This window comes from Globicephala melas, chromosome 20, assembly GCF_963455315.2.
Source record: "Globicephala melas chromosome 20, mGloMel1.2, whole genome shotgun sequence".
Classification (NCBI taxonomy): domain Eukaryota; kingdom Metazoa; phylum Chordata; class Mammalia; order Artiodactyla; family Delphinidae; genus Globicephala; species Globicephala melas.
The window spans coordinates 20,998,079-21,016,152 of NC_083333.1; the positions used below are offsets into that span (position 1 = coordinate 20,998,079).

Here is an 18,074-nt window from a genome sequence, read left to right on the forward strand (position 1 = left end):
ATGTTTGGGATTCAGCAAAGCATCGAATGGAGTGGAAGCAGCATGAAGGAAGAGCCGCCGGGCAGCGGCAGGAACGCGGTGCGGACGTGGATGCAGGGCGCCGGGGTGCTGGACGCCAACACGGCGGCGCAGAGGTGAGTACCGCTTGGGGACCGCGGCCGGGGAGGCAAGCGGCGAGCAGCAGAGCCCGGAGGTGGTAGCGGAAGCCGCCGCCCCGGGGCCGGGCCGCGCTCGTGCGTCTGCCGCTCGGCTCTGCTCGTCTCCGGGGCTCCGCGCCCCCCGGCCGCTCTGTCTTGGTTGCCTGCGGCCGCAGAGCCGGGAGCTGCCTGCGAGGAGCCCGCGCTTTACCGGCACTTTTCCCTGCCTGGTCTGTGACTGTTTTCATTTTGTTTTAAGTCTGAAGAGGCGTCTCACCAGTATGATGTTGGATATCTGTGTTTCTATGTGATTGCTGTTTCTTTTCAGGCCGCCTGTCTTTTCTTTCTTTCCTTCCTTTCCTATTTTTTTCTGTTCTTTCTTTCTTTTCCTTGCCTTTTCTTCTCTATTTCTTTCCTTCCTCCTTCCTCTCTCTTCGTTCTTCTTTTCCTTCCTCCTTTCTTTCTTCTTTCTTTCCTTTTCCCCCCTCTTTAAAAAACTTTCCTTCTCCTTCCTTTCCTCCCTTACTTCCTCCCTTTCTTTCCCTCTTTCTTCTCCTTCCCTCTTCCTTCTTTCCTTCCTCTTCACTCTTTCTTTCTCTTTCCTCTTTTTCCTTCTCTTAACTCCTTTTTCTCCCCTTTTCTCTTTCCATGTCCCCCTAGAATCATCTCATTTCTCCTCTCTGGTTCTCCCTCTCTCTCCCTTTAGCTTTCAGTTTTTCTTGGTCCACCTGAAGAACAGCAACTCCTAACTTTAATTCTGATGTCTCCTAAAAGTCTTCCCCACCGTCTAGGACCATGGCCCCTTCTAGCCCCTTTGCCACTCTCAGCTCCTGGATGCTAGGCTGTATGGCCTAGAGGTACTGCTTTTGGAGATGGACCTGGGGGAACTTTCCTGGGCACCCTCAGTACCCTTTCTGGGGACTCCTGGTCCCAAGTGAGAAATGGTCCCCCCCCCTTTTTTTAGGCCACCAGCTGGGCTTGGGGGAATGGGAGATCTGGTGGCTCCACGCTCTCTCCGGCCCAGAGAGGGCGGAAGGGGAAGAATGAAGATGACTAACTACATCACCCTCATCTTCTCCGGGCTGGGGACAAGTGTCCACAACACTGTTCCCATCCCCGATGATCATAAAGGTGGGGGTGGTTGGTAGTGAGAGTGAGTTGGGTAACTGGGCTAGAAACAAAAGGGTGTGTGTGTGTGTGTGCGTGCGTGTGTGTGCGCGCACCCTTGTGTTGGCCAGGTTGGGCTGTCAGTGGCCGCCCTGCGCCCCCGGCGCCCCAGGCTCCAGCCCCCGGGAGGGCGCCCTCAACCGTCAGCCCTTATTCATAGGATTTCTGGAAAGAGTGTGAGGATGTCTGCGGCACAGCGAACCTTTGACCTTTGTCAGGACAGGTCTTTTTTTAAAAATCCCCAATTCCCTTTCCCACAGCGACCACTCCTGACTGCTCTGAGTTCCACCCGCAGATCCTTTTTCTCCACATGCTTTATTTTTGGGGGGGGGACAGACGGCTCCCCGAGGCCGGGCACCCGCGTCTGGGCAGGGGAGGCAGGGGGCGCATGAGGTTTCCCGGAGGATGGCTGCTGCAGCGAGGAGCTGGGCATGTTCCCCATCCATTCGCACCTGCGCAAGGGAGATTCGAGGGGGTGTCGAGAACCAACTCCCATGCCCACCCTCCCCCTAAGTTGTAAACGACCGGCTTTGTTCCACGATCGCGCGTCCCCTCATCCACCGCTACTTTTCTTCCTCCCCACGCAGCGCGCGTCAGGTCGGAGTAAACGCGTACAGCGTTTTGTCTCTTGCGCAAAACCCAAACAAAACTTTCACACCTCTTCGTCGGGCTCGGGGGGCGCGGAGGTCCTCGGCGGGGAGGACTGGCTGGGCGACAGCACGCATGTCCCGTCGCAGGCTGGGCCCGGGGCGCCTGAGGGAGCGTGTAGGGGGCCCACGGGGCGTTTTGGGGGCAGAGGAGGCGGGTGTTTGAGGGTTCGCGCGTGTGTAAGGGGTGACAGGGGGTCGCGGGTGTTGTCCCGCTGAGCCGTCTAACTCTGCGTCTTTGGCCGCAGCGGGATGGGTCTGGCCCGGGCTCACTTTCCGAAGCAGCCGTCTTCCAATATGCGGAAATCCAACTTCTTCCGCTTCGTCCTGGCCCTCTACGACAGACAGGGCCAGCCCGCGGAGATCGAGGGGACAGCCTTTGCGGGGTTCGTGGAGAAGGAAAAAGTAAGTGGGCGCAGCGCCGCTGCCCCTCGCCTCCGGCCGGGGAGCAGGCCCAGGCCCCTCGGGAGGCGCGCTCCCCCGCGAGGACAAAGCATCCGTAACACGCCCCGCTCGGGGTCCCCCAAGCCGCTTCCCGTTCCGGGAGAACGCGGGCTCCTCGTTCCTGAGGTTCTGCTCCAGAAAAGTTCGTGCTGAGTCCCGAAAGATGGAGAGAGGCGAGCCCGGCTTCGCACTCCAGAGTCAAGGGCGCCGGGACGAACCCGCCCTCGACCGCGCGACCACGCGCGGCTCCTGCCTCTGCTGGCGCGGGCTCGAGCCCCCAGGCCCTAGGAACGGGATCGCCCGTGCACGCCCCACGGAACTTTTTGGAAAGTTGGAGCAGTAAGGGTCGGGAGGGCGGCAGAGGGATCCCAGCTGGCCGCAATTTCTGCAGCTCCCGGGCCTGTCCGGCTCCCAGGCCAGGGGTCCCCGCTTGGGGAAAGTTGCCTCGAAGTCGGTCCACTAGCTCACGCCGACCTCCCTCCCGCGTCTCTTGTGTCTTTGCGGCCTAGGACGCCAGCAGGGAGCAAAGCTCAGTCGTCCGCCATCCTCGGGGTAAACCGGCCTCTGCTAAGTTTCGCCCGAAGAGGCTTCACCCGAGAAGGCCCTGAGTGGCTCGAGGGCGGCCGCATTAGCGAGCGCGTACCTGGGCCCAGGTGTGGCGCCTCGGCCCCGCTGGGCCGCTTTCTTTCTTCTTCGCCGTCCTAAGGCTGGGTTCCTCCGCTTAGCATAGACTTCATGCCCAGGTCCCTTGCGTTCAGCGGGCTAGAGCGGTCAGGGCCTTGGTGGCTCCCGGAGAGCACGCAGAGGGACTCCTCCAGCCGCGGGAAGGGAGAGAACCCGGGGTGGGGGGGACGGGGGGGGATCCGCCCGCCCGATTCCCAGCTGCTGTGCTTGGGGGCGGGACTGCCTTCCAAACTCTCTCGGGCTGGACCAGAGGCCCTCAGCCGGGAACTGGGGAAAGGGGTCCTGGCTGTGCTTCTCCGGGACAGTCGGCCTTCCATCAGCCTCGGAGCCCCATTCTTTGTTTGTTTGTTTGTTTCCTGCAGATCCTCTCTCACTTAATTCTCCTCCGTTCCCCTATCCCCCGCCCCTCCCCCAGGAATGAGGACGCAGCGGGATTTCTACGTTCGCCTCATTGACTCCATGACAAAACAAGTGAGTTTCTTAAATTCGCGCCGCGGGGGTGACTCTACGGCCGCGAAATTTGGGAGAGTCAAGAAGCCGGCTACTCCTTAGCGGGAGGGCTGGGACTCGAACTCTCAATGCCAGGGCGGACCGCGCTCTCAGCGCAGCCTTGCAAGCGCCCCAAAGCACGTTGACTCGCCGCGCGGGAGATGGCTGGGCGGCCCCTTCTTCTCAAGCGAACTTCAGACCTTGCGATTTGAGACTACGGGGTGCTGCGCGGGGAGAGTACGGGCTGAACTTCTTTTGACCCGGACGGGGGGCCCCACGGGACGCAAAGGTGCCCAGAGACCCTGGTGCAGACCGGGCTGAACTTGTGAAACCCAAACCGTCAGGGCCTCCGCCGGGGGGCAGAGGTAGAGGAAGCGGGTGAGGGGCAAAGGCAGCTTCCCCAGGAACGGTGCGGTAGTCTGAGAGCGCGCTTGACCCACTCTACACAGTTTTTAAAGAAGAGATGGTGGTGGTGGTAGAGCTGGAAGACGGAGCGACAATTGTCAGAAGATATCTTGCAAAAATCCCCCTGCTTTTGCCTCCAAGTTTGGCAAGAAGCCAGGCAGCGTGAGCGAGCTTGTGGTCTTAAAGGTACATAGACGGCATTTTCTTACATTCCCAGCACGCGGGTGCCGAGCGGTATACATTAAAGTTGAGTTATGGTTTAAAAGATACAATTATGAGACGAGTCAGAAAAGAGGTCTGACGTTTTTACGAGGCGCATGGACATTTTTTCTTTTTAAGTAAAAGTTTAGGAATTAAATATCTGGTTAGGTGGTTGGAGGATTTCGTGACAAAAACGAAGACAGAAAAGTTACCCATTGTGTACTAACCACCAGTTCAGTGAGAGGGTAAGACTGGTTTGCTTGATGGCGGTTTTAAAAGATTCCCTTTAAAATAAGGGACGTTTTCATAAATGCTGACTTGGAAGGTTTCAAATTAGAGTATACATGCATATTTAAAAATTATTTTTAGATACCCATGGCTTAAATATGTTGTACAAAATGCACGTTAATAACCTGTTGGGAGTTTTAAAATATACTCAGCAAGAACCAATTTAATAACAGCTAATTGTAATTATTACCTTCATATTTCATTGTGAACCAAGTGAAAAACATGAGGGTATGACATGTATTTTTTTTTTTTTTTTTTTTTTTTTTTTTTTTTTGCGGTACGCGGGCCTCTCCCGTTGCGGAGCACAGGCTCCTCCGGACGCGCAGGCTCAGCGGCCATGGCTCACGGGTCCAGCCACTCCGCGGCATGTGGGATCCTCCCGGACCGGGGCGCGAACCCGCGTCCCCTGCATCGGCAGGCGGACTCCCAACCACTGCGCCACCAGGGAAGCCCGACATGTATTTTTTAAAATGATAAATACATATCTCTTGAAATCTATTTCAAGTTATTAGCCTAAAATATTTGACTTTCGTGAAGATCTGCTTTATTTCTTAGTTGATTGTTCAGAGTAAACGCACATTTATACTTTTGGTATTATTATTGTTTTTTATTATTATTACTATTACTGGTTTTGATCCTTACATAGGATAATTCCCTTTGATTTGGACGCTCTGTATTTTGTTAAATTTTTTTTTTTGCCAAGCAAAAAAATGCAAAAGCCTGATTTCAGTAACTTTTTAAACAAATGATATCAAAACAAAAGTGTCTTAAGTGGAGTTTTGTTTTTAAAAAATTGTCTTTGATACCCTGGATATCTTTTCCTGCCACTCCCATCAGAGGAAAGAAAAGATGGGAGGGGGAGAGGGAAAGTATGATTTCTAATACATATTCCTTATGTACTTATTACAGTTTATTTTTTAAAGAATAAAAACTCCCCACAAACCAGTATGTAAGACCTGTCTGCTTGTGAAACATTGGCCACTTAAATATTAAATTATCGGCAACTCTACGAAGTGGACAGTTGTAAGGAACACAAAATTAGGACATGTTTGACGTGATACCTTCTCTCAAAACTTTATTTTAGGCCCCGTAAACCAAAAGTGCCACAAGAATTGATCTTCCCATTATGAGATGAAATGACTTTACACACTCTTCTAAGGAGGAAGAATAATCTTGATTCTTATAAAGCAATACATCTAATATCATTTTACTAACAAGGTCATAGAACTTAGGGAAAACTATAGCTTAAGGCATTCTTTGCACGGCTTCATAAATTCTATCGTGGTGGGGATGGGACCAGAATAAGATACAGTGTAGTAATAGCAGGTATAAGAGGGTTACTTGCCATACTGTGACATCTCACTGAAAGTTAAAATTATAAAATTATAAATGTAGGCAATTATATATTTTGGTGGGGAGTGACCTGAAAAAAAGGCTTAGTAATTATCTGAATTTAGTCTAAAAATATCAAGAAAAAAGATTTTTCCAGGCATACCTGTTTGCTTTCATAATAGTTGTCTAATGCCTCCTCTGTAGCTTTTACTTTGAAAGGCAGTCCCTGCCCGTTACCCGGTTGCTTCTTCCTTGATTATGTGCTGTAAGAGTTTGGGAAGTAGGTTAGCTTCTTGTGTACACAGCTAATACAGTAGTCTTCAAAAAGCAGATCAGCGTGGACAGCATGACTTTCCTCAGCTGTGACATAATTACTATGTTTTAGCTTCGAAGAGTAAAACAGTGGATTCTCATCTAGCTTGAAATTATTCTGTGATAATTAAATGCCAAGTCGGATTTTTAAATTCTTAAATTTTTGATTTTAGCTAAGTGTGCAGTGACCCCTTCAATCAGAAGTAAGTCTTGACAGAAGGTGACCGATTAAACGGTTACTATTTTTTTCCCCCTGTGAAATTCTTCCAGGTAGATTGACTCAGGATTTTGATAGAGTGCAGAATGGAATAATTTCAGTGACTGATGAGTTCTAGTAACATCATAAATTTCAGTGGGAATAGCTAAGCATAGTTCAAGTGTCTCCTCTTAGCTGCTTATTTATCATAACATTTTTCACGTCAGAGATGCAGCTTTATGTATGTGATGTCATATCTTTGACTCACAAGTTGGGGTTAAAACTTGGAATCTTTGGCAAGCAAAATTCAAAACTAGCTGTGCACTTTATATTTTCATAGAATGTTTGTGATCTTGAGTGGAGTTAGCAGCATTGAGATCAAACAGAAATGTACTCAATCAACCAAGATGTATTGGTAGGACACAGTATTTCACACCTTTTCAAAGTGTCTCATTACGCTATTTGGGGTAATGACTCTTAATTTTGGACTCTACCAGGAAAGGGAAAGCTTTATTAGAAGTGAATGTGTAAGGATCTGAGCCCTCTTATCCCTATGCTTTTCTTATAAAACACTAAGGATATAATTATATTTAAAATATTTGTCCACAGCCGCATAGCACAGGGAAATCAGCTCGGTGCTATGTGACCACGTAGAGGGGTGGGATGGGGAGGGTGGGAGGGAGGGAGACGCAAGAGGGAGGAGATATGGGAACATATGTATATGTATAGCTGATTCACTTTGTTGTAAAGCAGAAACTAACACACCACTGTGAAGCAATTATACTCCAATAAAGATGTAAAAAATAAAATAAAAGCGTTCAATTTCTGAAAAAAAAATAAAATATTTGTCCACCAACTAGAAAATAAGAAGCTTGCTTTTGGGAAGGGTTTTTCAAAACCAAGTTTAGCTGGACTAAAAATAGGGTTCTTCTGTTTTTTGTCATTGCTGTTTTTGGTATTCCATTAGTGAGCATGCAGAAAGGCCTGTAGGATCCAGAAGTTTATGGCTGTTGCATCCGGAAACAGTATCTACTGCAGAAACTCAAATGAACTCAGTGGGAGACGTCTGAGTTTTAATGCGCCTCAGTTCAGATTTTCCTGTAGTATCTGAGATATAATTACATTCTGTGATTGCTTCAGTGAGTTATCTTTAAATAGTTTTTTTTAAAAAAAAAAAAACCTTTAACTTATCTGCCCTCTTACCATCTTGCTTTGAAAAAAGGGACATTTTTATAATTCAATGAGAGAGTACCAAATTCCATAAAGTTATCAAAAACAAAACATTCCCTGCCCCCAAACCAAAGCTCTTTTTTGGAAAGGGAAAAATAATAAGTCACATAATCCTTGTGTGTATGGATTTGAAGGTAGGTGATATGGTGAGGGGACCCCTAAAAAACCCCAGGGCAGTGGGAAGTCTAAGGTACAATAATCAGAACTACTGTTATAGTTCTCTTTCCAGCTAATCTTTATATATTTGTTTTGATGTTCCTGGTACTTTAAGTTATTGATGCAAGTGCATTTTTTCCTATTGATTGTTTCATCATATCCTGCCACAGCTACATAGATTTGATTAACAGCCCTTTCTGTTCATGGTTCTTCATTGGTAGATAAGCACATTTTTAGTGTATCAATATGTTCCTAAGGAATTCAACTAGGCCAGCAGAGAGGTTCTTTCATATATTTGGGGAAACAAACAAACAAAAAATGACACGGCAAGTTTATAGTTAGGAGCTGTATTTTAGCAGCTGTCTCTCTTCTTTGGTAACATGTCAAAAATGCAGGTGATTTGAATTTTCTTGCATATAGAGGAATGAAGAAGTGTGGAATTTTTATGCATGATCAGGACCTGTGTTTGGGAAGATGTAAACTCATCACAGTGGAAAATGTGTTGTTTGGAGTCTGGGGGTGAAAACAAAGCTGATGGTTTTGGAGAGATTGCCGGAGCCAGATGGCCTAGTACTTTCCCAGTCTGGCGGTCCAACTGCTCCCTCCTGGATAATATACAGCCATTTGTTTGGGGATATTTACGCTAGAGCTGTTTCCATGTGAATGTTTGAACAGCATTAAAAACGAACATATTAGTAGTGATGCATTTATCGAATTTGTATGACTACACAGTCTGTTCTTGTGTCTTATGTTGCTGAGAGGAATGAAGAAGTGTCTGGATGTTGGTGAATTGTTCATATAGTTGTTGAGCAAGAATGATTTGGTCTTAGTTATTAAACTATGTAAGCATTTGGAAACTAATTGAAATAATGGCAGCACCTACCTGGAAGCTCAGTTGTGAAAATTAAATGAATTCATACATGGAAAATGCTTAGAACAGTGACTAGCATACATTAAGTGCTTAATAAATTAGATGCTTTTATTATTTTATTATTATTACTATTATTACCCCATTGAGTTGACAAAGCCAGTTGTATCTACTAATATAGTTGTAAATGTAGTTATCATATGAGTGAAATATCTTTTATTACTGCTAGAAAGAGAAATATTGCATGATATTGTTAGAATGATTCAGTTTTTATCTTGGTGTTTGAATAATATGAGAGATTTTATTTGAGACACAAAAGATGCATTCTGAAGCTACCTGCTTTTGGTGCACGTCCTCTTTTTGTTCAGGGCTGTGGTGTAACTGAACAGCATACTGAATATGATATTCCTATGCAACTTCCCTAATTCAGTTCTGCAAACAGGCCTGCTTAGCTGCTGAGCTTAAATTACATCTTTGTAATTTGTTCACCAGTAGCCAAGCTGCTAAGTGAAGCAAAATAATTTTTTATTTCACTATTAATTTTGGATTGCTGTTTGATACAGTTGTTTATGAAACATCAAATTTGTAGCGTTTTCTTTGGCACAGGTTAATTTTTAACTAAGGCTCCCTCACCTACTGGAAATTTCTCAAACCGCATTAGCTAACACTTTTTTTTTTTTTTTAATGACAAGCAGTGGAACTTGGTGGTTGAAAGTAATGATTAATATTACAGCATGTTGATAACAGGTGTTCATTTTTTTTTATTAGTTTTGATTCTTGGTAATTTGCTGCCAAAGTCGTGTTGACAATCTGTATTTAGAGGACACTTTACTTCTGGTTGAAGGAGATACTTTGTACATTCATGAATGTATTCTTTAAGGTGACAAATTAGGTTTGGCGTTTTATTCTGTATTTGGAAAAAAGAGTGATGTATTTTCAAGGTTACTGTTTTGATTTAAATGGAAAATTAGGAGTTTTTGTTAGTTATAGGTTACCTATCTACCTGTCTTCCTTCCTCCCTTCCTTCCTTCCTTCCTTCTTCCCTCCCTTTCTTCCTTCCTTCCTTTCTTTCTTTCCTTTCATTCTCTCTTTCTGTCTTTCTAAATTAATGATGACAAGTCTCCAATTGTTGGTTTGTAAACCAAGAAAGACTCCTAATGAAAACATTTTGTTCCTAAAAACCTTTCAGATTTTAATGAACCAAAGTCAAAAGTATTCTCTTTGCCCACTTTATTTTTGCATGGAACACAAAGAGTTAAAATTATTTGAAAAGTAAACAAAGAAAACTGTGCTCAATTCCCTGTATTTCTTTCCGCGTGCCATTGAGGTGTGATTCCTGTGTAAGTTCACCGTGTATTTTCTGTTTTACTATGCGGTCTTTATCTCAATTAACTTTTAAGACCCAGTGATGTTTTAGAAAGGTGGAGATGAACCACAGTTCACAAGATGCCTTCTAAAACAGTGGCAACAGAGGCAGATTTTTTCTATTGATTGACTTCTTTTCAAAGATGGTATAGGTTAATGTGTAATTGGGCATTTGAAACTGATGGCATTTCATCCTCTCACAGCAAACCTTCTGGCACTATTGTTGTGTAAGAATGTGAAAGTTTGGGCTGCCCTGGTGGCGCAGTGGTTGAGAGTCCGCCTGCCGATGCAGGCGACACGACTTCGTGCCCCGGTCCGGGAGGATCCCACATGCCGCGGAGCGGCTGGGCCCGTGAGCCACGGCCGCTGAGCCTGCGCGTCCGGAGCCTGTGCTCCGCAACGGGAGAGGCCACAACAGTGAGTAGGCCTGTGTACCGCAAAAAAAAAAATTATTCTTGAAAAAACCCTCAATCAGAAAGTCAACAGAGTATTTAAAACAATTGTGATATTTTCATTATTCTCATTAGAGGAGAACATTAAGGGAGGCTAGTATACCCAAAGAATAAATCTGCTCCAAACATGTCAAGTTTTGACAACTTGTTTATCAGTTTCACTAGGTGTTAAAGTTGAGATGAAGTTCGTGCTGTTTATTCTTTTCCTTTTTTTCCGGTACAAGCAGTCCTGCCACCTTAAGGGATTTATCTGCATTGGCAGGATTAATGTAAGCATCATTTTCTATCTGATATTGTATTTTGTTGTTGTTGTTTCTTAGGTTAAACCTCAACTTGCTTCACCATCAATTCATTTATTTAAATAATATATTTGATATGCTTCCTCTCCCCTCCTGCCCATCTCTGCAACAGGCCTCCCATCCTTACTCCTTCCTGATGAACACACTGACTTCTTTAAACCACTGTTGTTTTTGTCGCTTTCACGGCAGACCTCCCTTCCTCCCAGTGAGCAGACACATGACTTACTATGGAGGTTGAAGATAAGCCTTCTTCTTGGTGTTTCATTGTCTACCTCCTAAACCAGCTGTCTGTTAAAATGGTTTCACTTAAAGTAGTCAGTGCTGTTTATATGCTTCTGTGATCTCCCAACTGATCCGGCCTCAACGAGCTTCACTCACACCCCACAGAGGCACATATTAAATTGGGAAAACAAGCAGAAACTCCTCCCTAAGCTGGTGTTAGAGGACCCCTTTCCTTTTAGGCTCGAAGTCTGCGTTTGCTGAACTGTGAACCAGTCTTGACGTGTGCACTAAGGGTACACGGTAGAATTTGATGTGTGAGAGCTGGAGGGAGAACTTGTTGGCATTTTTAAAAAGTCTTTTATTGTTGACACTACATCGGAGACATTCATCAAAATAGACTTATCCTGTTTTCCTATGTTGGATCTCATCAGAATGTCGATTTCTTGGACCATACTTTTATATGATAGTGTGCTATGTGTGTGGTGTGTGTGTGTGTGTGTTTTAACAAGCTTTTTCAATAACAAAAACTCCTTAGGAGAGGTTGGAGGTGGAGCTGCCTTTGATGGAGTTTCACTGTATAGCTAACTCTATTACACCGAGGTTCTAGATTATTACTCTATTTCCAGGATTTTAGTTCTACTCCTTAGGAGAGAGAAAAGACTCTCTGGTTCACTTGTTTTTATTTCAGAAGTCACAGAAGCAGCAAGCACTTCTTTGTCTGTGATTATGTGCTGAGAAGTATTGTTCTGCTGAGGCCCCAAGGAAAGGGACAGGAGAAACTTCATGCTTCCTTCCGTCCCCAGAGTTTAACTATTTCTGAGCAAAAATCCAAACTCATGCTTTCATTTTTCTATGCTTGACGTAGAGAAAGATTCTCCATTTTGACTCTGCTGCCAGAAGCGAAGTGGCAGGTTGAGATTGGTAGAGATGTATTACGGAGGCCCTGGGCCTTCAACGAATGATGTTCAGTCACCAAAGACAAAAACATGGAATACCTGGGAGACCATGGATCATCTACTGTTTTGGGGGGTCGTCAACATATTTTCACTGCAGCATATCTTTTTTTTTTGTGGTACGCGGGCCTCTCACTGTCGTGGCCTCTCCTGTTGCGGAGCACAGGCTCCGGACGCGCAGGCTCAGCGGCCACGGCCCACGGGCCCAGCCGCTCCGCGGCATGTGGGATCTTCCTGGACCGGGGCACGAACCCGTGCCCGATCCCTGCATCGGCAGGCGGACTCTCAACCACTGCGCCACCAGGGAAGCGCCCTGCAGCATATCTTTAATTGAGTATCATCACGGGCCCACTGATTTCAGTGGAACCAGCAGCCTCAGTAAAAAATAATATTGGTATTATCTAGAAAGACTCAAAATGAGAAGGTCTGATGTAATTGATACTCCTTTCTCCTCCCAAAACCAATTTTTTTTTAAACAGGAAGGAAAACCCCATTAATACCTGTGAATTTCATTTAGCAAGTTACTTGTATTAGTTTAGCATGACAGAAAACTAAAGTTGAACCAGAGGTTTTCAGGGGTATTAAGAGAACGTACAAAACATGTAGTGATAATAGGATTTCACAGACATGCATGATAGAATGTTTTAGCACCATGTATGAGATCTCATCAGTTATTTACAGTGTTTCTTTGATTTTTTAAAGCAGTGATTGCAGTAAATCAGGCAGATGTAAGTTTTGGTTTTTAAAATATTTTCAATTAATGCATTTTCTTGAGTAAAGCAACTTCTTGGGTATTTAAAAGGTCTTTTAAGATTGCAGGAATGCATCACCAGTGCATGCTAAAACTAATGGGTGAAAATTTAAGTCATAATATGATGTTAACATAATCTAGATGATTTCCCCAGAAGATAGTTATGAATTACTTAAAGTAGTAACTTTACAGTGCACAAATCTGGCTGTGCTCTCTGATGGGTGGCAGGCACCCCCTTAACCAAATGGTCAGAGTTTACTGCATTAGTGGAACGAGTTGACAGTGTGATGTGATACAAGGAGAACTCAGCATCCTGTCTGTGGTATTCCGGGCCTGAATTACATAACTTCAGGCTAAGCCTGAGGGAACATTAGACAAACCCAAATTGAGGATGTTCTACAAAATGGCCTGTATTCTTCAAAAATGTCAATGTCATGAAATACAAAGACTCAGGAATATTCCTTTTTTAAGGAGATATGACAACTGAATGTTGTGATTGGTATTGGTTTTGTTGTTGTTTGCTATAAAGGACATTACTGGGTATTTGGTGAATCTCAGGTGTTGATTAGATTATTGTATTGTACCAATGTTAATTTTCTGATTCAGATAATTGTGCTATGGTTATGTAAGAGAATTCCTTGTTTTAAGGAAATACATTCTGAAGTATTTAGGGCATGTCTGCAGTTAACTAATAAATGGTTCAGGAAAAGAAAATAGAGAAAGAAAGAAGAATAAAGCAAATTTACTAAAATGTAAACACTTGAGGCATCTGGGTAGAGTATCGTGGAATTCTTTATATATCCTCACAACTTTTCTATACATCTAAAATTCTATACATCTAAAATTATGGCAAAATAAAACATTAAAACTATAGGGTTATAACAGGCTAACCATAAAAAATGCTTTTGATGGGCCAATGGTAGAGAAATGTTTTCTCCTTATACAGGTACTTTTTCTCATTTTTTAATGTGTTGCAATTTCTGTTTTGTACTGGAGTTAGGTAACAAAGCCAGAGCCTGCTCTGAGGGTCTGCACACATAGTGTCATAAGCTGTCCTCCATCATTTACAGTTCTAAAAGTCTCAGGTTCATAAACAAGCACATTCCTGACAACTATAAGTTAGTTATGCAGTTTTTGTGTGTCCTAAAAAAAGGATAGTCTCTGGTTAATTTAAGTAGTTTCATCACCGAGAAACTGAGTTATCTGAATGTGTGAAAGTAATTTTATTAAGAATTTGAAGCTGTGTTATATTAGTATTACGCAGTGCTACATTGTCAAGTTAGTTAAAATGTATCCCCATGCAGAGCACTGCTCTACCCATAGCTGTGAGCTTTTCTCTGGCCCAGGTATTAACATGTAGATCTTCCAGTAAGCAGAGGTCTCAAGGAAACTTCCAGCGACCTTAAGTAACATGTTTGTACACATATTACTAAAACCATCTTGGCTGGTGAGGTGGTTTGGGACTCCAAATTTTGAGAGTCAGATGTAATTCTTCTTAGTTGAGGGAGATAACTATGGCTTAACTCCCCGCCCAACCCTGCCCTTCCCCCAGCATACGCGGGCGAGTATTACTGTTTGGGTGGTTATACTCCCCAGACAGCACGTTTTCAACCTGTAGGCAGGAAGGATTTCCGGATTGATGAATCATCACAAGACAGTGAGTGGACTCATAACCATAGCCTCACTTGTTTTCTGCTACTTACCTCTAGAATATTACATGTTGGAGTTGGAAGTAGTAAAATGAGGCGACAAATACAAATCATTTAAAAATAAAATCCATGTGCTTTTCTATATTTTAAATCACTAGTATCTCAGTCTGCTAAGCCTTCGGGGTTTTTCCTTCCCCATTGATTAGATTTATTTTTATTCTGAATTGAAGAGAGAACTGTGGTTGTCTTGATGACAGAAGCCCATCTCATACAAGGATCCAAAGATGTGCATTATAATAAGGTGGTTGATGGGACAGAGAGGAACATATCCCCTTCCACTCAATTCGGGTTGATCCTTAACAACTGTCTTAAAACAATCAGCCCAGTGAGGCCTTTGGCTCTGAAAGCTAGTTGGCCTTGCAGCACTGGTGAATGGTCAAGAACTCGATTATGGTAGTTTGTCCTCTGCTACTTGGTTCCGTTCTTAGCTCAAATCGTGCCTTTGTTTACAGGCCGTAGCGTATGAAGGCCAAGACGAGAACCCAGAGATGCGCCGAGTCTTTGCCCACACACGAAATCACGTGCAGGTAAGAAATACCTTGTTCTTTCCCTTTAATTAGCAAAGAGAAGATGAATTGTCTCTCAAATCTAGGTGAATCAGGTCTATTTTTGGGTATATGTTTATCTTCTGTTAGACAGTCTAAAACCTGTTAGAAAAAAAAAAAAAAAAAAAAAACCTGTTAGATGTGAGTATTTGGTAGTAAAGTGTCAGGCATCACAGTGGTTCTCAATTATTTATTAGATTTCATCCTAAAAGACGTATGTTTCCATTTTGATATCACATTGTTAATGGGTGCAAAGCAGTGCTGTCCCCTTTTTCCTTTCAACCCTTTTAGTGTTAATATATGTGCTCAACTGCATTGCTAGTAAAATAAGAGTTCTATTGATGTCTGCAGAAACCTCTGTTTGGGCAAGACGTGAAAGTTATAGTTCCCCTTTTTAATTCTTCCACTTAAAAATGTGACCATACATACATAGGCATCATTCCTCCCCACACCAACCCTGCATCTGATCTCTTAATCTTAGTTACCTTTTATATAACTATGACAGTGTAGCTAACATTTCTTAAATGTATCGAGCTTTTGGAAGGATGGCAAAGATGAGTCACTGAAAGGTAAAAACATTCATGTTGTCCACAAATGAGTATCTTTATTTTTGTCTGAAGCTACGTCTGAAACCAGGCAAGCAGACCACATTCACTTCCGTGGCCTCAGCCAACCCTCCACATGGGAGAGAGTAAACCAGAGAACAGCCTTGTAACTTGCAGTTTAGGATTCTAATTCTTTGTAAAATAACACTGGCACTTTGCTTCTGATACATTCTGAGTAATTGGATAAAGCATGACGATGACACTCTGCACCAGGGAAGGGCTACTAATTGCTTTGTTAGCCACGCAGGCTCTCCTGGCACAGAGCGTTCTTGGCTCCTGACTGCTACTGACCAAACCATTTAGGACTTTAAGCTGCCGCTTCAGCATGGGTGGGTTTATTTGCTGCCCACGGACCTGTAGGGAAAGCAATCTGAAAACTCTACAGGTGGAAATAAAATAGAAAAGAGATTAATGTGTTTCCTTAGTGAAGTCCCAAATAGTAACTTCTTCTGTATCTATAATATGTATGTATGTCAAAACTTCTTTTTTCTCCTTTTTAAAAAAACATACTGCTAATATACTATTCTAAAATATACAGGAGTTTCGCAAGTTTTCACTTCAGTGATTTGTAAAACTTGTTAATTGTTCTGAAAACAGGTTGCTTTTCTCTAACTTTAAAGCAGCAACAAAATCCAAAAATATGGTCATGGATTTCTTAGAAGACATTATTAGGCAAAATTAGTGTTATACTGTATACAACAATTGCACAGCTAAAGCTGAGCTGCACTCTTCAGAATGAGTAAAATCATTCTGAAAAGCATTAAAAAATGATCTCCTTCATATTACTATTTTTCCAACCATATCTCTATTTTATCTTCCCACAATTAGCATGTTGTTAGAATGAATTTTCCGTATTCTATTCCATGTGATTCCAGCAAACAGGAGACAGGAAGATGGATCTCAACCAATAGGCCAACTAATATCTATAAATCATAGATTTGCATCTCATATCTGCACTTGTTTGGACTATGCTAGAAATTCTTCTTAAAATACTTAAAGATATATTATGCCTTTCACACACAAGCCTACACTCTATTAATGCAGTTCATATTTTTCTTGTTCTTTTAATTCATTGGTCCAGAGTACTTTGGGTAACCCTATTGCATGAGCTGTCTAAAGGGCTTACTGCCATGGGACTGTTACTATTGTCTCTCTTTGAGACAAAACCCCTTTGACTTGACGGCACAGAACTCTTTCCATGGAATTCTGGGAAAGGTTCTGCATTTTTGGTAAACTGGAATCTATTATACCCATCATCATTATTACATTTTGCTCACACTTGATGATGAAACTCTTAAAAAGTATGGCCCCATGAAGGATTTTTAAAAGCAGGATGCATTCCACAAAGCATTTGATTATAAATGCATCTCCACATCCTGCGTTTAAAATGTGAATGGAAAATAGGAGCTCTGCTTGGTAGGTGAGTCCAGTTCCCAGCCCCCCAGGCAGGGCGATGCAGCTTTTCTCCCTTTCCAGTGAACAGGACAGTTGCAGGGGATGGGTGCTGTATTTAGGACGGCACTCTTTTCCCACTGTCAGTGCCTAGCACCTTGTGAACCATGAGCTCCCAGGGCTAGCCTGGCCCCTCGATATGGCTTGTTCTTCCTTCCTCTTTGGCTGGTTTATTCTCATTTTTTCCTTCCGATTCCCACTTAAGCATCCCTGGTCGTTGGCCTGAGTGAGGTCCCCTTATTATGCATTCCTGTGATATCCTGCACTTTTCCTTCATAGCATGCAGCACATTGTAATTGTGTGTCCAAGGCCTGTCTTTCTTTGCTGGACTAAATGCTCCTTGAAGACAAAGAAGTTACCCAGTTTTCCTCTCTGCTTTAGTTGCCCATGTGTGAAATGGGGAGAAACTATTACTTCTCTCACAGGGCGGCTGTTAAGATTAAATGCCGTAATCCCCATAAATGCTTATCACGGTACCTGACACATAGTAAGTGCCGAATGTCTATTGTTATTATTAATAGTAGCAGCAGGAGTATCAGTATTAATAGAAGCAGTGGAAGTAGTGGGGGCAGTAGTAGCAACATCTGCAGTGTCTAGTTAAGTACCTGGCACAGAGTTGCTCAAAGGGAAAGATGGTAAGAGAATATTGAAGGGAAGTGTCTACTAAAATGTTAACATGCTTTGTTCATTCTAGGTGTGCTGTTAAGGATATTTTCATTCATTCTTTTAGCACGTACGTAGGAGAGCTGACAGGTTAGCCTGGGAGAATGAAACCCAGAAAACATAACTAGACAGCACTGCAGAAATGGTGACCTGGGATAAGAGGTGAGGCCAAGGACCACAGCTGCTCAGAGAAAGGAGGACATACTTGCAGGTGGGTTTTAGCTACAGGGATTGGGAGGAAGGTGACACAGGACCCGGATTTTAGAGGGTGCATGAAGGAGCGTTTTGGTCCATTTGTTGGCAGTCCAGGCACGATTTCTATGGGGAGAGGTCTGCAGATGGTGGGCCTTTGGCCTGGAGCTGGGCAGAGAGTCAGGGCAAAGGATAACCAACTTCTGAGGTCTTTTCTCAAAGGTGCAAGGTAAAGCTATGGGCTTACACGGGACTGACAAGGATGGGCAGATAGAAAGAGAAGAGGCCGTGGATACATTCTTGGGCAACA

The 18,074-nt window shown here is 43.8% G+C and overlaps 1 protein-coding gene and 1 long non-coding RNA gene across 3 annotated transcripts in view; one reads left to right on the plus strand and one right to left on the minus strand.

The window, feature by feature from the left end:
• The window catches only part of LOC132594161 (transcription factor COE1-like), a 25,356-nt gene continuing 7,282 nt past the window's right edge, over positions 1-18,074 (plus strand). Inside the window, exons 1-4 of the mRNA XM_060290710.1 lie at positions 1-134; positions 2,200-2,356; positions 3,495-3,550; positions 14,760-14,834. Coding sequence (XP_060146693.1) covers positions 1-134; positions 2,200-2,356; positions 3,495-3,500 — 297 coding nt within the window. The 3' untranslated portion in view covers positions 3,501-3,550; positions 14,760-14,834. The remainder of the gene's footprint in view (positions 135-2,199; positions 2,357-3,494; positions 3,551-14,759; positions 14,835-18,074) is intronic.
• LOC132594163 (uncharacterized) overlaps positions 13,362-18,074 on the minus strand; it is an 18,047-nt gene continuing 13,334 nt past the window's right edge. For both annotated transcript variants that reach the window (XR_009560388.1, XR_009560387.1), the window contains exon 4: positions 13,362-14,954. This is a non-coding gene — a long non-coding RNA (uncharacterized lncRNA). The remainder of the gene's footprint in view (positions 14,955-18,074) is intronic.